General features: G+C 39.1%; 1 protein-coding gene across 2 annotated transcripts in view; it reads right to left on the bottom strand.

The window, feature by feature from the left end:
* Positions 1–10,089: 10,089 nt before the first annotated feature.
* MAP1LC3A (microtubule associated protein 1 light chain 3 alpha) overlaps positions 10,090–20,671 on the bottom strand; it is a 31,066-nt gene continuing 20,484 nt past the window's right edge. For both annotated transcript variants that reach the window (XM_032217867.1, XM_032217868.1), the window contains 2 exons: positions 12,811–12,917; positions 10,090–11,224 (listed from right to left, as the gene is read on the bottom strand). In XM_032217867.1, coding sequence (XP_032073758.1) covers positions 11,062–11,224; positions 12,811–12,917 — 270 coding nt within the window. In that variant the 3' untranslated portion in view covers positions 10,090–11,061. The remainder of the gene's footprint in view (positions 11,225–12,810; positions 12,918–20,671) is intronic.

The raw sequence follows: 20,671 nt of genomic DNA, 5'->3' as shown, positions 1-20,671 counted from the left end.
CACTCTGCTCAAAGTTTTGTTTGATTTAATCTTATCATGAGCTGAATCCGTTTACTGCGTGGACAATAATTGCTTATCAACATTTTAGCTTCTTTTCTTTTTCTCCTCCGAAAAATTATTTACTCAGAGGCTTTTAAAATGGTGCCGAGCAGGCTGGTTTCTCCGGTAATAACGAACACTTTTTGCTAATCCTCACAAGAATTCAAAACAAAAGAGATTGCTTATCATATGTTTTGGTTTCACAATAGAAGAATTTTACTCCTTCATTAACCTTGCTTATCTGGAAGTTAAATGGTGATGAATCTGCTGAACGGTCTTGTTACAATGTTTACTCACTGAAAGTTTTGCCAAGCCTTAAACTTCAAAATAAAAGCCTCTTTACTTAAAGCTGCATATTCAGGCAATAGAGTTTTATTAACTGCAGGCAGATAAATTTTGAAATGGCCTCAAAACCAAATATTAACTTGAAGTCGTCACCCTCTACTTCCAGGGGCACATCCTCAGTGCCTGGCACAAAGCTGCAGCCTCCGCTTCCTACGCCCCCTGCTGGGGATGTGTTAACGAAAGAATTTTTCCTGAGTAATCTAAGCGAGGCTCTTAATGCACAGACAGTTAAAATGGAAGATAAATTTAGAGATAATAGAGAGGAGAGAAAAGATGAAATAAAAGAAATGAAAGAAGAAATTAAAAGTGAAATAAAAGGACTTAAACAGGAGCTGTATGAGAAATTTGAGGCTAAGGTTGATAAAATTAGAGACGATATGCTGAGTCTTGTAACTGTATTAACAGAACATATTTCTGGAGTGGAAGATACTCTAGAGGTTCTTAATGATGCCAATGCTAACTTGACATTGAAAACAGAGGTGGTGGAACAAAAAGTGGAAAATGCTGAAAAAGAAATTATTATGATACAGTACCGACAAATGGAGTTCGCATTAAGAGTAAGGGGGCTGCGTGAGGAGAAACAGGAGAACCTGAAACAGATCCTATCGGAAGCTTTTGACCACCTGATGGGAAGACCAGGGACCAACCAAGACTGGCAAATTGACAAAGCTTACCGCGTTAACTCCTGGCTGGCAAAGCAGAAGCAGCTTCCTCGAGACATCGTTATATATTTTACTACAAGAGAGCTTAGAAATATGGTACTGCAAGCGTCTTATAACACTAAGCTTCAAATTGGCGGTCAAGACCTGGCTGTTTTGAAAGAGATACCACCTCAAATGTTAAGAGCCAGGAGAGACTACGCTTTTTTGGTCGAAGAACTCAGAAATCGTCAGATACAGTATAGATGGGATGCACCATTCGGCATTATATTTACATTTGATAAGCAAAGGTACCGCCTCAACTCTGTATGGAAAGCCCGAGATTTTTATTATAATATATTGAAGGCCGGACACCCTGCACCATCTGGACCTAGAGAAAGACCACAAGAAGGACAGGATAGACAGCAAACTACACAACCACCAGACAAGATGGAGCATCTCTCTTCTCTAGAAGTGCAAGGTGCTATGGAACCAAGACCTAGCCGCATGACTACTAGACGTATGGAGAAACAAGCTAAAAAGCAACAGCATCAACAATCATCGGCCATCGATCAAGGAACTACAATAACAAATCTGGAAGCAGTGGGAGGAGCTAGACCTAAGGTTAAACAGGCCGTGCAGGAAGCTCTAAAAATGCTTCAACCAACCAAAGATGACAACTAAGATTTTAACATGGAATGTCAACGGACTGAACTCTCCACAGAAGAGGAAGAAAATATTTCATTATCTCAAACAGTTTAAGAACGATGTAATTTGTTTGCAAGAAACTCATATCAAGTCAACTGATCAAAAATATTTGATCAACTCAAAACTTGGTCAACATTTTGCAGCTTCTGCTATGGAAAAGAAGAATGGTATAGTTGTATACTTAAGAAAAGATATGAAAGCTGAATTAATAGAAGCAGATCCCTTCGGAAGATATATTGCTTTAGACTTAATCTTAGAAGGGAAAAAGACATTACTTTTGGGAATTTATGCTCCCAATCAACAGCAAGATAGATTCTATAGAAATCTTCATGCTAAATTAGTACAGTGGGACTATAGTTCCTGTATACTATTGGGTGACTGGAATGGAGTGATAGACACTAAGAGAGATAAGAAGATTTCCCGCCTAAATACCAAGATGCGAGCAAAGTTACCCAAATCTTTCTTTGACATTATGGATGATTTTGAATTGAGAGATATTTGGCGAGAAAGAAATGCAGAGGAATATGACTTCACTTTCTTCTCGGACAGGCATCAATCCCTCTCAAGGATTGATTTTATTCTAACCACTAATGATTTGCTTTCTAGGGTCAAGAAAACAAAGATTGCAGCTAGGGTCCTTTCGGACCATAACCCAGTTTGGATGGAGTTGGGAAGGGTAGTGCAGGCAAGAAGGTCTTGGAGATTGAATGAAAACTTATTTAGATATGAAAAGTATATTAATGATTGTAAAAAATTACTATCTGAATATTTTGTTTTGAATATGAATAAGGGTACATCTATGGAATTTGTATGGGACGCAAGCAAAGCGTATATGAGAGGAGTTTTGATGAATACAAATAAAACACATAGAAATAAGCAAGGGTTAAAACGAACAGAACTGGAAGAGGAAATTAAGAGAAAAGAGCTGGAGTTAACAATGAACCCAGACGATACAAAGGTTAAGGAAGCTATTAACATATTAAAATCTCAATTTGACATGTTGATCTCTGACCAGGTAGCTACTAATTTATTATATGCAAAACACAATACTTTTTGTAATGCAAACAAACCTGGCAGATGGTTAGCTTATCAGATTAGGAAAAAAAGGAAAACTCGAAATATATCTAAACTGATTTACAGAGGGAAGGAGGTGTTTCAACAGGAAGAGATTCAAAAGGCTTTCTGGGAATTTTTTACAGAACTGTATAAAGGGGATAAAATTAATGGTTTAGACATAGACAAATATTTAGACAAAGAGAAAATACCTTCAGTTAGAGAAGAACACAGGCAAAAATTGAATCAACCAATAACCTCGGGGGAAATCCTGCAGGTAATTAAGCAATTAAAGTCAGGGAAAGCACCAGGTACAGATGGCTTGACAGCGGTTTACTATAAAAACTTACAGTTAGAAATGGTAGAACCTCTTAGAGAATTATTTAATATGATTCAAACGGAAGGTAAAGTCCCTCCATCTTGGAAGACAGCGTTTATATCTTTGATACCCAAAGAAGATCAAGATACTACTCAACCCAAAAATTATAGACCTATTTCATTACTGAATGTAGATTATAAAATTTTTACTAAAATATTAGCAAATAGGTTAATGTTGGTCACTCAACAATTGATACATACGGACCAAACAGGATTTATACAAGGGAGACAGATGAAAAGTAATGTTAGATTAATTATTAATGCATTAGAATATTTGGGAAAGAACAACCAGATCCCTGCTGCGTTTATATTTTTGGATGCTGAAAAGGCCTTTGATCGAGTTAACTGGCAATTTCTGTTGAAGATACTGCAAAAAATGCAGATAGGAGATAATTTTTTACAGTCAATTAAAGCAATATACCAACAGCAAACAGCACAAATCATAGTCAATGGAAGTTTAACAGACTCTTTTCAAATTGGAAAAGGTACAAGACAGGGCTGTCCTTTGTCCCCATTATTGTTTATTATAACTTTGGAAGTATTGTTGAATAAAATACGGGGCTTGGATGGTTTAAAAGGGATCAAGATTAGGCAGCAAGAATATAGAGTCCGCGCTTTTGCGGATGATTTGGTCATAATATTGGAACAACCGCAGGAATCCAGTATGGTTTTAATGAATACGATTAATCAATATGGTCAAGTGTCGGGCTTTAAAATAAACTTAGGAAAAACCAAAATATTAGCTATAAATATGAATATTAAACAAAAGGAAGAATTAGGAGTGATGCTAGGATGTGAGGTAGTTAAAAAAGTCAAATATCTTGGAGTTAACATTTTAACTTCAAATGGGAAATTATATAAGCATAATTATGAACCACTTTGGCATAGCATACAGACAGAGATGAAAAAATGGGAGAAATTGCACTTATCTTTGCTGGGTAGGATAGCGGCAGTGAAAATGAACATTTTACCAAAATTTTTATTTCTTTTCCAAATGTTACCTATACTTAAAAAAGATGCGAACCTTTTAGAATGGCAGAAGGGTATCAACAAATTTGTGTGGGCAGGAAAGAAGCCGAGGGTAAAGATGAAAATAATGCAAGATGTACGTGAGAGAGGAGGGTTGAAACTACCTAATTTAAAACTATATTATGATGCAGTGGCATTATCTGTAATTAGTGATTGGATTCATTTAACCAATGATAGAATATTGAATATTGAGGGACACGATCTGGTATTTGGTTGGCATGCTTATCTGTTATTCAACAAAAAATTGGATAAGAATTTTAAAAGTCATATTTTAAGAAATGCTTTATTGCGGGTTTGGAAGAAATACCAATATAAATTAAATGACAAGATACCCATGTGGGCAATTCCTAGACACGCAATTGAAAATATGAATACAGCACAAAAACAGGACAGAATTACTTACAGACAGCTTCTTACCTCGGAAAGGGGGGTATTACAATTAAAATCTTTAGAGGTATTAAAAGAGGAGAAGGTAGTTCAAACATGGTTCCAGTATGGGCAATTACAGGCTAGGTGGAAAATAGATCAAAAAATTGGTTTTATTCAAGTTGAGGATAATCTGTTTAAACAAATAAGAGATCAAAGCTTAATGCATATAAAGAGGATATATAATGTATTAATACAGATGGATTCGGAAACAGAATTAGTTAAAGATTGTATGATAAAATGGGCTCAAAATATTGAGGAACCAATAATGTTGGATACATGGGAAAGAATCTGGGTAAGAAATGTGAAATTTACACAAGCTCAAAATCTGAGAGAAAATTTTTACAAGATGTTCTATAGATGGCATTTAGATCCTAAAAAGCTGGCTTCTATGTATCCGAATGTACAGCCTAAATGTTGGAGGTGTGGTTCTCTCGATGCTACATATTATCATATATGGTGGACCTGCCAAAAGGTTAAGGCATTTTGGATAAAAATATGGTGGGTCATGCAAAATGTTTTTAAAAGAAGGATAAAGTTTAGTCCTCAGTTGTTTTTACTAGGTATATGTACTGACTTTACAGTGGTAGAGACCAATTTGATTCTGCACCTGATAACTGCAGCAAGACTGTTGGTGGCGCAATATTGGAAGAAGGAAGACTTGCCTACAATCCAAGAATGGACATTGAAAGTAACAAACTTAGCTGAAATGGCTAAAATATCGGCATATCTCAAAGATCATTCAAATGAGATATATAAACGAGACTGGAAAAAATGGATTGACTATATACAAAATAAATACGGGACTAAGAAATTCCAGTTAGCCTATGCTTAAGATCAGAAATGATTTAAACTGTTAATAGTCAGTTCAGTAAGAAGAAGCTAAGGTCAATCTAGAATGTCATTAATTTCTTTATTTCTTTTTTCTCAATAGATTTTAGACTGTGTTAGTTAAAAATCCATACCGTGTACAGGTTCTGGGAAGTCGGGGGGGGGAAGGAGGAGGGGGGGTGGGGGGTGGAGGGAGGGAGGGGTACACACAACAAAAAAAAATTGTACTTCAATGTCTTAATGATTGACAAATGATGACATATTTGTGTTTTTTTTAAAAGAAAAATAAAAAAGTTCTGTTCATAAAAAATAAAAAAAAGATACTTTTGGGGCTTTTCCAACAAAAGTAATAGTAGTAAGGGAGATTTCAGGGTGACGATGACGAAAGGTGGGGGGGGAAGGGTTCAGACTGAGATAATAAGCGAAAGGATTATAGAAGAAAGGAAATTTAAGATTTTTAGAACCAAGGATTGCTCAACGTTTGATGCATGTGATATGGAATGAATGATAAAGAATAAGGTGAGAATAGAATTGGAGAAAAGGAAGTGAATGGCCTGAGAAGCCAAACTGGGTCAGACCTCATTACTGCTATGGTGGAAATGTGTAGGAATACCAGATCTTACATTAGGTTGGAAGATGAGAAAAGTATTCTGGAAAAAGTAATGCAAACTTCTCCTTTTAGTTGTCAAAAAAACCTACATAGAAGCATTTGAAGCAATCAGGAGTTCTGCTTGACCTGAAAGAGACTTGACTTTTCCTTTTTAAGTTTAAGAAGCAGGAAAAAGGCAGGTGAGACAGGTTTACATATATAGCCGTGGAAATGAAAAACAAAATCTGAATTGGCCTGTAGGTTAAGCAGAAGAAATAAATGGTAAATCAATGCCAGTCTTTGACAGTTGAGCGATGACCTGATTTTTTCTTGGATGAAAGAGTTCCACATGTCTAGAACATGTGAATTTCTTTAACTAAAAAAAGAGTGAGGTTTCACTTCCGCATAGTTCCTCGGAAATAGAAAACATTTGTTAAAGTGGCATAAAGGAGGAAATTTCCTCCTTTGGTATTGAGGGATAGGGGAGGAAGGAGATAATTCTTTTGTAGCACATGGCTAGACATTAGAGCAAACATTTTCAAATTAGACCCTACTAATATCAGGGCATCTCAGATACTTCGCTCTAATGGGAACATAAGATCTCAGATACTTGGGATGTGCACCTTCAAAGAATATTGAAATTTTCTGTTTTCATTACATATACCGGTATTTACCGAGCTAACTAAATAAAAGATTAGTAGTAGTGACAAGCTGTATTGGAATGAGTAGAACCTATGACATGATTGGGATGAAATGGCACCCAGCGGAAATAATGTCTAAGGAGCATGGTAATAAAGCAGCCCTATGGTTTTCTGGACCATGAGTACATTTCTCATTTGGCCTTCCAGATATTTTTAGTTACAATGCAGCAGTCCTACTCAGCATAATTAACAGTGAAGATTGAAAGGTCGTGATATCTTGAAATATTTATAAAAATAATAACAACACGATCCAAATAAATACTAATTTGGAGGGCAACATGTTTTTTTCCATCTTGGAACTACATAGTGACAATTAAATTAGATGGCGTTAAAGGAAAATTAGAGATTCATGGGAATATGGGTCTTTCAGCAGTAATTTACCATGATAGGTTCAAAGAATCTCTGTAATAATCTTCCTAATGTGTTACAGAAGTAAATCAGTGTGTTGTGCATTCCCTTGAGACCAGAGCGTATTACTTTCTTGGAGGATAGGATTGAAGTCTAAAGTATCTTCTGGTGTAATGTAGAATTATTTTCTTGGTTTCTTCCTGGTGCAGGGGCTATCTGGGATGGCCAGGCAGAGCTTAAAGACCCCATTCTCACGATCTCCAGAGCTCCATAAGGTCTATAACCATGATGGCACGTGCCACAGGCAGCATGCAGAGCCATATCTGTAGGCATACCAGCGTTGCCCTAGCTTGCTCCAGTGTGCATGCGTGCACTGGCTAGCTGATTTTTGGCTGACCCACCCATGCTGCCCTTCCCAGGCGCCTCCACATGATGCCAGGTAAGCATAGGGTTCGTGTGGAGTCTCTAGAAGGGTGTTTATCTGGTTCTGCCCCAGTGGTGGGTTCTGGATCCCATTGCAACCGGTACGGTTGCAACAGGGTCCGCGTCCACCACATGAATGTGTGCAGCACACACATGCATCCTTACCACTTCTGACGCCTCCACAATGCTCCAGCTGCTCAGTGGAGCATTGTGCGGGTGCTGTGTGCTCCGTGTACGGAAGCGCCAAAGAGCTCAGATACAGGTAAGGAGCGCAGGCGGGTGGTCCCTCTGGAGTACTGTACCGGAAGAGTACCCGGTGCTCCGGACAGGCACTGATACGCTCGATACCAGGGCGTACCACCTGCAACCCACCACTGTTCTGCTCAGATGTAAATTTGAACTATCATTTTCATTACAAACTATCCAGGATATTGCAATCCAATCAAACATTATGTCTTCCATAACTCTTAAGACTTCTGTTATTTATGGAAATGATTAATTTCCTCAGTAAATATGAACTAAACTGAAAGCTTTAGTATTGTCAAATGCATTTTACTTGACAAAATAGTTGCCTGAAGTCTAAGCGTTTGGTAGCATAGAAAGTAACATGCTGGTGAGATTCTCTTGGCCTACAAAATACAACACGTTTGCCCTTCTGTGGAATGGCTTTTCCATTCAATGGCATTTTCTCTGTTTTGTATTCTCTTTGTGAACTGGAAAAGAAATGCTGGTTTTATATGCTATGAGCAACACCAACCAATCCCATCTTGAGTGAGTCAGTGCCTTAGATAAATTAGCTTCTTTATGGAGCAGATGAATTGAGTGAGAAGGGGGAAATATGCATATTTTGGTATATTTATTGAACAAAGGACACAAAGTATGGATTGTATGCTTATGCAGTGGTTAATTGCATATTTCTGCATGAGGTTTACTGAACACATAAAATCTGTTCAGCTAAATGTAATCATTTTTATCTGGCTGTAACTAATACCCCCACTCCCATTACTTCTCTAGATTAGCATGCAGAATTCCTGTAACTTCAGTATTCTGAAGTTTATAGTTGTTGTGGCCTTACTATTTTTTCATGTGGCTGAAAGACATCCAGAGGCTCAATTTGTTGACTGACTTGCATGTAAGTTGATCACTGGCCAGGCAAGATTGGGAAAATGAAAATAGAAGGACGCCACTTCACTCACAAAGGAATAGAATGATTGAGCAGCATTCTTTCTTGGCTGTAGAAAAGGCAACTCACATGCAGGGCAGGGCTTGGCACATAGCCCTGCTCCCTAGAATCAGATTTAAAGATAGGTTCTAGCTCAACTTCTACCTGGTGCTCTCCAAATATGTTGTAACATTACCATATTACAAAGGGCACTAGTTGGAGCATACTATATTGACTCAAAGTCAAATCATTGAACTAGTCTACCTTTTGGTCAATAAATTGGATGACCTTCATCTCAGTGACCGAGTCATCCCCACCTAACTTTCTGAAACAGGGTTTTTTGGGGGGTGGGGTTGGAAGTTCAGGTACCCCTTCACTAATGATTGCAATTGCAGCCAGAGTTTCTATTGCTAAGCAGTATAGTCATAAAGCGTGACTACATTGATAAGTGATGGCAATCCCTGAAGTTCCAATTGACATTGTTAAATGGTCGATAGATGAGGCCATTTCCTGCCATCTCCCCACAACTATAGTCAGTAGGGAAACTGGCAGGAATTTGCATGTCCCAGGCCCACGGGCAGGTAAGTGGCAGGTAACTGGCTAAAGGTTGACTCAACCTTCCGTCCTTCCGAGGTCGATAAAATGAGGACCCAGATTGTTGGGGGCAATATGTTGACTGCTATAAACTGCTTAGAGAGGGCTGTAAAGCATTGTGAAGCAGTTCATATAAGTGCTGTTGCTATTCAGTTGCAGGGGGAGCAACAGGTACATGGGAGGGTTGGGGAGGATGCGGAATAAGTGCAGAGTGGGTAGAGTATGCAAGAGTGCAAGGAGTGTGTTAGGCAGAGTGCGGATCAGGGAGGGTGTGTGAAGTGGGAATCATGTTTGTAAGAATCACAACATGTATCGGGGGAAAGTGTGCAAGTGACTTGTACAGTGTGAGTACTAGTAGGACTGGATGCCAGGTGGAGGGGCATTACCTTCAGCAATTTGTGACCTTCCCTGCCCCAATAGGTTTCTAAGGAAGCTGGTGGGGAAAAGTTTCAAATAGTGATCACATGGCTATGGAGTGCTTTGCAACTGGTTGTAAGTGTCAATGGGTTGCCAAGCAGACCGCAAGGGTGCTGAGACAACTGGCACTCTGAGTAATCCCATTTCATTCAGCGCCATTGTAACTTGTAGTGTTTGATGACTGAATGGTTGTAGGTTAAGGGCTAGCCGTATGTTAAACTGAGCTGTGTAATAAATGTGTGAAAAAACATTAGTAGAATATGGAAAGTCTATCTGCATCATAGCAGTAAAATCAAAGTGATAAGAAAACCTGATAAAGGGACCACTTTTTTTTTCAAGGCCAGTTCCTTAACTTCAGAGATATGTGATGATGAGTTCAGGGCAGGGAAACTAGTTTCCATTAGAAGAGAATTTTAATTTATCTTTATTTATATAGCTGATTATATAGTTTTAACTGGGCAGATCTTTTTCCTCTGTCATACACACTTTTTGGTATCATAGTCTTTTTTAATAAAATAACCAGGTTGAATAGCAATATAAATCAGTACATTCCTTGAACCATATGGCCTGTTTGCCACAATGGGATTAAAAATAGAAAAAAAAACCAATGCATGCATTAAAAGCAAAAAAGGGGAAAAAAGACTGGCGTTTGAAAAATAAACCTTATAAAAGGCAAAGAGAAACATTGTCAGAAACAGCACAGAATACGACACCTTTGTGAAATTAAGCTACTTTCATTCTCACTTTTACAACATTTTAAAGTGCAAAAAAGCATAATATTTTTTTAAAGGCTACATCATACAAGCAAATTATAATCCCCCTCGTGCTTAAAGATAATAAACTTAAAATATATATATATATTTTGAAAAATACTGGAAAAGATGCCTACATTTATTGTGTAGCACCAAGAATCAATAACTGAAAACTCCAATAAAACCCCAATAAAAGTTATAGTAATTTATTTATGTTTTAATTTTCTGCCCTTTAATAGCAGAACAAATACATCCCCTGCTTTAAAAAGTGAGGAAAACAGTTTATTTGCCAGACTGCCAGGGGTTCCATCAATTTGGCATTGGAGTAAGAAAGAAGACATAATATGAAAGGAGAGAGCAAACACACCTGCGTGAACAAGATGGGAGACAATGTATAGCAATCATAAAAGACAAAGAGGCAATGCAAACAGAGAATTATGGGTCTCTCACACACCTACACACTGAATTATCTTGGTCTGATGCGCTACGAAATTGGAGGAACACGGTCGCTTCCAGGCTGCTCCTGGACCAAAAGCTGCTCTCTGCACAGGGTGTGCCAAGGTGGGCTGCAGTGAGGAGGCAGAGATGTTGCTGCGACAGTTTGGAATTAGTCCTCTGGTGGTGACCTTCAATATCCAAAGGTTTCCTGTGAAGCATAGACCATGTAGAGGAAGCCATCTTCATCCTTCTCTTGCTCATAGATCTCAGAGATTGGGGTAGAAACGCTCACCATGCTGTGCTGGTTTACCAATAGGAAGAAAGCCTGGGTTGGATTCAGTTGTAGTCGGCGCCTGAGGAGGTGCAGAAGGCAATTATTGAGCCTAAAATAGCATAATGGAGCATGCACAGCTAATTCTAGTTAAATATAAATGAACGAGCTATGGGGCATCAATACCATAAATGTCTAAAAACTAACAGGCGTGTCAGTGCTATTTTATTACATGTTCTACCATTTAATAAATCTGCCCTACTAAGTTTACTTTCTTTTTCTAATTTGCTTGTGTTTTTTTAAAAAAAGTCTTCATAATGTAGGCCACGTAGCAGGTCAGTATTAATGGTAATAAGAGCATGTTAAGATATTTAAATGGGAATGGTATTCCCAATACATCTTGAAGACAGTATGCTTATTTGAAATTGATTTTGCAATCATGCTGCCTTCAGAATGTGTCGGACTGCCATTCCCAGAGATTGGGGGAGGAGGGGGGAGTCGTATTGGCGAGGTTCAGATTGGTCAAGGATGCTTTACCCTTTTCATTCTATAGTTTACTCCCACTTTGGACACTTGACAGTTTCAAGCACTCAAATTTCTATCACACATAATGATGGAAGCTTTGCAAAATATATCTGCTGCCTTGCTTTAACTGTCATGTGTCTCTGCCACACACATTAATCATCTTGGAGGGCCTCCAAAGTGTCCTTCTGTGTGATTTGCACACAGTTGCAGCAAGAGCTAATCCAAATAATGACTATGGAGCTATGAAGCTCTTTTAACTCTCAAAAAAGTGCAGTTTCAGGGAAGAGGCAGAAATTTGATATACTTCTGATTTGATAACTGCATCTTGATAAATGCAGGCCAGTGAATTAGTCAAAATGCAGATAAAGAGATATTGCAAATCTGCATCCTCAATGCAGGGTTATCTAATCTCCAAGACAACTACCCATCTTCATAGAAGACAGAAATGCAATTATAATCCTTATATTTCTTTGGGAACCAACTGGGGCCGGCTTGAATGAAGAGATGGGTTGCAAATCCTGGTGCTACTGGTTTGTTTGTGAGCGACGCTTCTGCGCCCGGGCAGGTAGGCAGAGCCTCCCGCCGCCACCACTATCGATTCGCCTGATCCAGGCCAAACCGGGAGCAACCCACCTCTGCTTGAATGGGTGATAATCTTCCAAACAACTACCTGAGCAGCAGCAGGCAAAGAATTATGGAGGATTCCCATCTATAACTGGGAATGTGTATTACTTTGCTGACTTCAAAATGTGGTAAGCCAGCCGTTTATACATTTGGGAACACTCTTAGTCATTCTAATCCTTGCCACTCTAAATTTTTGTCCCCAAATCTTCCCATGACTTGAGCAGGGTTCCTTTCTTCTGGGTGAATGAGGAGATGGTTAAAAGGCAAGGTACTCTATAGCAAAAGGGAAGTTGCTTTCATACCGCAGGCCAGGGAGTCTCCAAATTTGGCAACTTTTAAGATTTGGCTGGCTGAGGAATTCTGGAAGTTGAAGTTCACAAGACTTAAAAGTGGCCAAGCTTGGCGATCCCTGCCATAGGCAACCAAATTGTCAGCACTATTCTACTCAAAAGGAAAGATGCTCCTTGGTCATATGGTATTGAGAAGCAAATCACAGCTGCTTTGAAGTATTTCACTTACCGTATTATTTTTACCAATTCACTCATATTGACATGATCAGGAACTAGAAATTTGGTCTTATCCAAAACAGGTAGCTGCTTCTCCCCTTTGTATCTCTCAATAATGACCTAGAAGAAGAAATGTGGTGCTGTCAGATTTTTTCTTGCTCAGCAAAATCAAAAAAAGAATCCTTTTTAAGGCAGCAAACATCATTAATGAACAAGTAACAATTTTTTGGATCCACACAATTAAGACAGAGAATTGGATCCTTTTTTAACATATTTCTTCCAAATTATCTTGTGAGATGTTGAAGTTTGCACTCAAAATCTAATTAAATTTCAAATGAGAACACAAAATAAGCAAAATCCACTGGTCTCATGAGATTTGAAACATTTTAATATTTTACATTTTTTTAAAAAATCTAAGGGTCCCAAGAGGTGCTTTGAAGGAGGTGCAGGTGCTGTACCACTCAGCTGATTAATGTAAGAAGTTTGTAAAAGCTTTCTTTAATAATGATGTAGAGTCTGTAAAAAGGAAAGCAGGGAACCACTGTTTTTCATCAGTAGAAAAAGAGCAATTAAAATGGTGTTCAATCATGGCAAACTCAAAGCCATATCATTATAATTTTGCTTTATCATTATTAGTACTTCCTTATTGTGTGATCATAGAAAGAAAAACTTCCATGATGATCTAAATAAAACTAAACCCCAGAAATCTGTTTCTTGTACAATAAAATATATTTAAGGCCAAATTAAAATTCTGCAATAAGCAACTGCGTCTGTTCTTACTCAAAAGTGTGACTTCTAGCCATAGCCTGATAGCATATGAACATCAAACTCTACCTTTGGATATAGATGGCTGGAGAATCCCTATCTGAAAGCAGATGATCACCCAGATAAATTCTATGTAATCCTAATGGTTATTCAGAGGTCCTAGTTATGTAAACTGCTTGCATTTAGGAGGTTTTCTTCAAACATCTGCATTCCAGCCACATGATATTGGACAGTAAAAACTGTATTCCATGACACTAACACATGGAATGTGACACAAAAATAGAGAGGACTTTCTCACTTTGGAATGACAGACACATATGCAGCAACACTCATGATGGAAAGCCAAGTTTAAGCCTTATTTTTCCAATGATATCCTAGTTTTTCATATTTATTTTTGTGTTCCTTTTACTATGGAAAAAACTAATATATAGTGATTGCCTCTTTTCGTTTTGCTATGTCTGCTTATATTCCTTTACTGTATTTTACCAGCTAAGTTGTTTGCTAATCTTGCTCTTTTCACAATTCTTTCTATTGTTGTAATCCATATACATTAACTGTGCTTGCCTACCTATCAAAAGTGCGGACTCTATTTATGTGCCAATTCTTAATCAGGTCACCAAAGATTTACAATGTTTGCAGCTGCACTCTTTATTTCAAAAGAAAAAGAAAACTTAAGTGCTGTATGCAATATACAAACAGTTGCTTAATTCTGTGCAATATTAAAGAGGGCTGTCATTTATTTTGACACTCCCCATTATCACACAAAGGAGACAGTTGATCACTCACCTGTATTGGGCCTGTATGGGTGCTTTGGATGCATAGATTACTCTTAATTGCTTCTTTGAGTTGTAAACTTAGGTTTCCCTTCAGCTGTCAGTGATATCATCTAGCCACCTCTCTGTCCCCTGTAAGCTTCTTTTTCAGTTGGCCCTCATTTTCCCAAGCAGTGTCTTCTCCAGTGACACTTGCCTTCCCATTATGTATCCAAAAGGCTTTAGCTTCGTTATTAATGCTTTCACTGAGTAATATGGCTTTACTTAATCTAATATTGAATTATATCATGTATCAGAGGCATAGATTTTTCTCTGCTCATATTTGCACAGCTATATATCAAAACGAGAAAAACCATGGCCTTGGCAACATGTGATGTTGTTAGTGTGTCTCATGTTAATGTCTCACTTACTGTCTAAGAGAATTTTTGAACCTGGAAAGAAACAGGGTTTGCTACTACTTCCACTGCGCCACCGTGGCTCATGGTAGGACTATAAAGATATTATCAGAACACTGCCATTCTTTCCTAGGAATGCTTAAGTTACACTTGGAGCCAAATAAAACCTAACCCTAAATATGTACCAGACTGCCCCATGATGCTGCTCTTTTCTCAAAAGAAACCGTGGAATTCGTACTCTGAACTAGAACCAGAGTACGAGCGTGTGAGACACAGTCCTTTGCCCCCTATGGTCAAAATCAGAAAAAGCTACATAGCAACAATTGGTAGGGCCAAAAATGGAGCCACTGATTTTATGCACATGTGGCTTGTAGCCAGATCTAAGCTATAAGCAGCTACAGCTTTTTAACCAACTTGACTCAACAGTGTTAATCTTCAGACTTCTGTGTTTGTATTTTGATGTTTGTGAATTCTCCGCTCCAGAAATGTGCAAAACTGAATAAGTACAGTTATTTTTATTTCTTTTTATACCTAAAGTGGACACATTTCTTTCCAGCAAACAATTACAAAAAATATGTGAATGACTTTCAAGCCCTGCAAAAGCTGTGACAAAGCTGTTTCCAAAAGGCATAGACAAGATTGTGATGTTTTTGAAATATCTTTCTCCCCTATCCCCTTCTGGCTCATTTTAGGCAGCCTAAGATGTCTGTAATTCTTCTAAAATCAGCCGTCTACCAACATATATTATATTTAGGCAAAGACTGTGTGGTCCTGAGACCCTGCAGGACACAGGAATTGGCAAGTGGGGGAACTAAAATTAATGTAGAAAAGGAGAAAATAGCTTCGGAGAGAGATATGATAGTGCTGAATCACTTCAGGCATTAAAGATTATTATTCTGAAGTACAGCAAAAGCTTTGGTGTCACCTCCTCTGGGGCTGTGAATTTGAGATCAAGTTTAGCATCCAGAAAATCTTAAAAATGAATTCCTAGTCTAGCTCTCCCCTTACCATCTGCTAGCAAGAAAGCTGGACTGGAATTACATCCAACAGCATTCACCTCATTTCCCTTCTCCAGGACGGAAGTTTGTTTAAACGTAGAATTTGGGTTTAATTCCTTCACTTTTATTACTTCTACCATTACTAATAAAAATGACACAATCTGACTAATTTTTAAAACAGAAGCAGGACAGACTTTTACCTATTCCTTCCCCCCCAAGTCATTCACATCAGATTCATATGTAATTTGGCAGATTTCTTGGACTCAGTATCACATGTATGACATCTGACACTTAGAGAGAACTTAATACAGCAAACCTGTGATAGATCAGCTGCCAATCTGATCTCACCCTGAACTTGCTTTAACTCCAGTGTATACCAGCTCTTGAATCAGGATTTAAAATCCTACAAATAGTACTAGAGACCCTCAACCTAATTTATAACCCTCAACCTAATTTATAACCCAGACATTTTCATAGCTTCTTTGCATGAAAGTCAGCTTCTTAGTATCAGGTGATTAGAAAAGAAATCAAGACTAGAGACAAAGTATTCAATTTAGATACAATTCCACAGCACATCAAAATAATAAAACATACACGGTGACATCACAATACAAGCTTTTTGTACTCCTGTTGCAATGTCACACACAAGGATGGAAGGGGAGATGTTTGCACCACAAAGTCATTGTGCAAGTTTATCATTTTCCCCTTCTTGCTCTCTTGCTTGTCTCTCTCCCTACCATTGCTTATGTTTATAACATATTCTTTACCTAAATTGGAGCAAAAGAAATTGGAGGAAGTTAGCTCTATCAGTTGAGTGTAAGGTAGTGAAGTAGATGCTTTAGGGATGTATTCAAAGAACAGTTCAAGGTTTAACAAAGGCACACATTTAGCTTTTCCTATTCACCTTGCGTTGGAGAGGTTGGTGGGAATGCTAAGGGTTACAGTGTGAGAGACACGTTTAAAAATTATAAGATTTCTTAATGTGTTTTCAGTCACTTAAAGAGGTAAAGCATTACAACCATTTCAAAACAGTTAAACCATGTGCTTAAATCAGTAAGCTCTAATGCCTGATATGCGAATTGTGATCTGCAATGCAGCCCTAACATAAATCAAGTTGTTTGGAAATTTTTTATTTATTTTTATTTTTCTTAATTGGTACAATCATACCTTGGCACTCAACTGCTTCAAAGCTCATTAAATTTGGTGTTTGACACATTCTGAAGCAGAAAACGTGTCCTGGTACTCATCTTTCTCTTGATAGTCAATGTGCAAGAAATAACTTGCTGAAGTTGGCTGCCTTGTGACTCGCTATTTCTTCTGGCCAAAACAGTGGGTCATGTGGTTTTCTTGGTACTCATTGGTTTTAGTATTTGTCGTGTTTCCCAGAATGAATTACCGATGGATATTGAGATACCACTGTATTCGGCCCACTGTACACTAAAAGCAGCTTACAAAGAAATTATATATTTATTTATTTAAAATTGTAAAACATATAAACAGTGTGCCATACTGAAAATAAGCAGGAAAAATAAGGAAAAGAGCCAGTAGTTGTAGTGGTTAAGGATCACACTAGAAACCGGGAGTGGGGGGGGGGGGGAATGTGAGTTCTAGTCCCAGTTTAGGCATGACAGCCAAATGGGTGACTTTGGGCCAGTTACTCTCCCTCAGCCTAATCCACCTCACAGGGTTGTTGTTGTTGTGGGGGGAAAAGGAGAAAAAAGGAGCATTAGGCTGTGTTGTCAGCTATGGATTATGAAAATAATAAAGGTGAGACAAACAAACGAATAAATAAATAAATAAATAAATAAAAAACACCAGCAGACTTCTATAATAATTATGAACCAGTTAACACTTGTTCCATAGAGCTGACAAACCTTTTGAAAGATGGCTTTCAGATTGCACAGCATCTCTTTTCAAATTGTTAAAGCAGGTGCATCTTTTTTTGAACTGGCACAGCTGTTTCAGAAACTGCTCCCAGCTATCTCTACTGTACATGCACGAGCACGATTAGCCCTTTAGCTCTGTACTTCAAAGACAGCCAGAAACAGCTTCTGAAGTATGTGAGAGCTGGGTGGATGAGGGAATGTTTCAATCATTTGAGAGAAGAGCTACTGTATATTCCGGAGCACTTTTTTGGGGGAAGGATTCATACTATTAACAAAGGCCCACCTATTTAATATATTGGCTGAAACACAAATGCTGTATAGGATAGGTAATTGACACAGAGCATTTCATCATTACATTTAATTAGGTATTTCATCATCCATTTTAAACTGAGGCATAGCATTAACATTAAATATCCCAACAACAATCTCTTTACATTAATTTCTTGTTCCCTTTTTGCCCAGAAATGAGTCTGAGATGCTTATTTTCACTGTCAGATTCTATGTGATATCTTTGTGCAATATTGATACAATCGAGTTTTTGATTAATATTCACGTAACTTAATTGTTGCTTAATAAAAGTTTGCAGAACATGCCTATGAAGTTTTCTGCCTTGGGCAATAACATTTGGAGCATGACTAGTGAAAAAAAGAAAGAGGAGCTTAAATTATTTTATTATCTAAGAACAATAAAGGAAAACAAGAAAAAAATAGAGCAGTGATGGCGAACCTATGACACGCGTGTCAGTGCTGACACGCGTAGCCATTTCGGGTGACACGCACATGCTCCCCAAACTTGTTTCAGCGGCAGCTCTCAGCCTGGGCGGCAGCGTCACACAGGCTGTGGAAGGAGGAGGAGGAGGAGGGAACCAACCAAAGAGAGGCTTTTACCGGGTCTGCGCCCCACAGCCAGGATCGTCCTTGCGCCTCAAGCTGCGTTTCTTCCTGCAAAGCCCTTCGGGCAACCCGAGAGTTCCGCTTGACGCCAGAAGGGCTTTGCAGGAAGAAACGCGGCTTGAGGCGCCAGGACGGTCCTGGCTGTGGGGCGCAGACTCGGTAAAAGCTCTCTTTGGTTCCCTCCTCCTCCCCCTCCTTCCACAGCCTGCGTGACGCTGCCGCCCAGGCTGAGAGCTGCCGCTGCTGCACAACTGAGGGAGGGAGAGGGAAAGCAGAGGTAGCCTCAAATTCCACCGTTGGGACAGGGGAAAGGGCTTGTCCCTCAAGAGTGGGGGGGGATAGAGGTGGGAAGAAGGGGCCCGGCCTGTCCCCAGCGCCCCCCACAGACGGATTACGGATCGAACGCTTCTCTCTCTGCAGCCTTTTTCTGCAAGTCCCAGCTACTCAGCGGGGCGTCATCATTTCCGGGGGGTTGCAGTTTTCCAGCTCAGATATCAGGATCCGCCGGGATTAAGTGGGAGAAAATGCCGCTGGCCGAGCGGAACAAACACATCCAAAGGTTAATCTTATTTTACGAAAACACAACTTCCAAAAGTCGATCGTGGCCTCCGTCAAGAAGCTCTTCCCCCACCCCCCACCCATTCTGGGGTCTTGGTGTCCCTCGGCTAAGATCCACCCCGGAAAGCAGAACGGGGGCAGCCCTCCTGTAATTCTGGCTGGGTTAAAGAGCAGGGATGGAGGAGCCATATCACACCTTCATTCAAAGGGTGGGGAGGGGGAGGCCCGATAAAGTCCCTCCCTTGGGGTGTCTGAAGTCCCAGCTGAAGCAGCCGAAGGAAAAAGGATAAGCATCCGTCGCTGCCCAATGGCGCTTGGGGTAACCCCGCTGGGCAGAGCCAGTCGAGGCTCATCCTGCAAATGAGGGTTTCCTTTGGGGAGGGCCAGGTGGTTTCAAGCACCCCAAACAGCCAATCTCTCTCTCTCCGTCCCCCTTCCTTTGCTCCTGGGGCTGCAGAACTTTCCATGGGCTCAACAGTAATTGAGTAAAATTCTAAGCCACTGCAGTAGCTGCTTTTTGGTTTTATTTTTTTTAATATTTATCAGTCTCTCTTTTAGTTGAAGAGTTGAAGTCCACAAGGCTTAAAGCTGTCAGGTTTGAAGACCCCTGGGGTTTTTTTCCTAAAGGGTTAGGGGTGCAAGGTTCTTGTAACTTGACAGCTTTAAGACTTGCACGCTTCAATGCCAGAGTTTCTGAGCCAACATTTTGGTTGCTAAGCAGGACCGTTGGTAAGTGATACTGATAATAATATCAAGGGCAACATACGAAATTGACTGATGAACAAAGAAGTTACTAAGCAGCTATGTGAAATAATTTGTTTTTGGTTTATTAAATACAATTATATTGCAATTATATATTTTTGTAGTTTAAACTATAAATTGCGCAAAATTATGTTTTTGTCGAAGTGACACACAACGCGAGTTATGCTCGATTTTTTGCCGATTTTTGACACACCACGCCAAAAAGGTTGCCCATCACTGAAATAGAGGATAATTGATGGCAAGCCTGTATTATGCAGATTTAGTGCTTTCCAGTATGTTTATATATTAACATAATGTAATAAGCAAAACATGATACTTCCATGCACGTAATCAGTTATTACTATAGCAATGGAATATTCACATATGAATAATAATGCAATAAAAATTCCAGTCTCAAAGAATTTCTTTGGAGGAAAAAACTTAGAAGAAAAATTAAATGGGACACAAGAGAGTTCCTATGGGGCGAGTCTTATGGAAGTCAAAACATTTCTGTTCATCTCATGTAATAAACAGACAAGCAATTTTGCTTTTTGCTCCCTATCATCACAAGAGGTGATTTATTACAAGAGTAAAGTTGGCCAAACCTTACTCCCATTAGGAGACTGGCCAAAAGCAACATCTTCCTCTTCGTTCTTAACTTGGCATGAGATCTGCCTTGGTAAGAGGAGATAAATGTCATAGCTTGACACCAGCCCAATCACCACTCTTCTGCCACATATTTCAGAGACTTGAGGGGTAACACTCTTCCTGTCCCCCAAAGACTGGATTCAATTGTACTGTGACTCTGATTGAACCCAGATCAAAATCCAGGTACTTATTATCATATTTGGTGGGCTTGTATGAA

The sequence above is a fragment of the Thamnophis elegans genome, chromosome 5, assembly GCF_009769535.1.
Source record: "Thamnophis elegans isolate rThaEle1 chromosome 5, rThaEle1.pri, whole genome shotgun sequence".
NCBI lineage: Eukaryota > Metazoa > Chordata > Lepidosauria > Squamata > Colubridae > Thamnophis > Thamnophis elegans.
The sequence above is the reverse complement of the archived record's forward strand: the minus strand, read 5'-3'. Positions and strand labels throughout refer to the sequence as shown.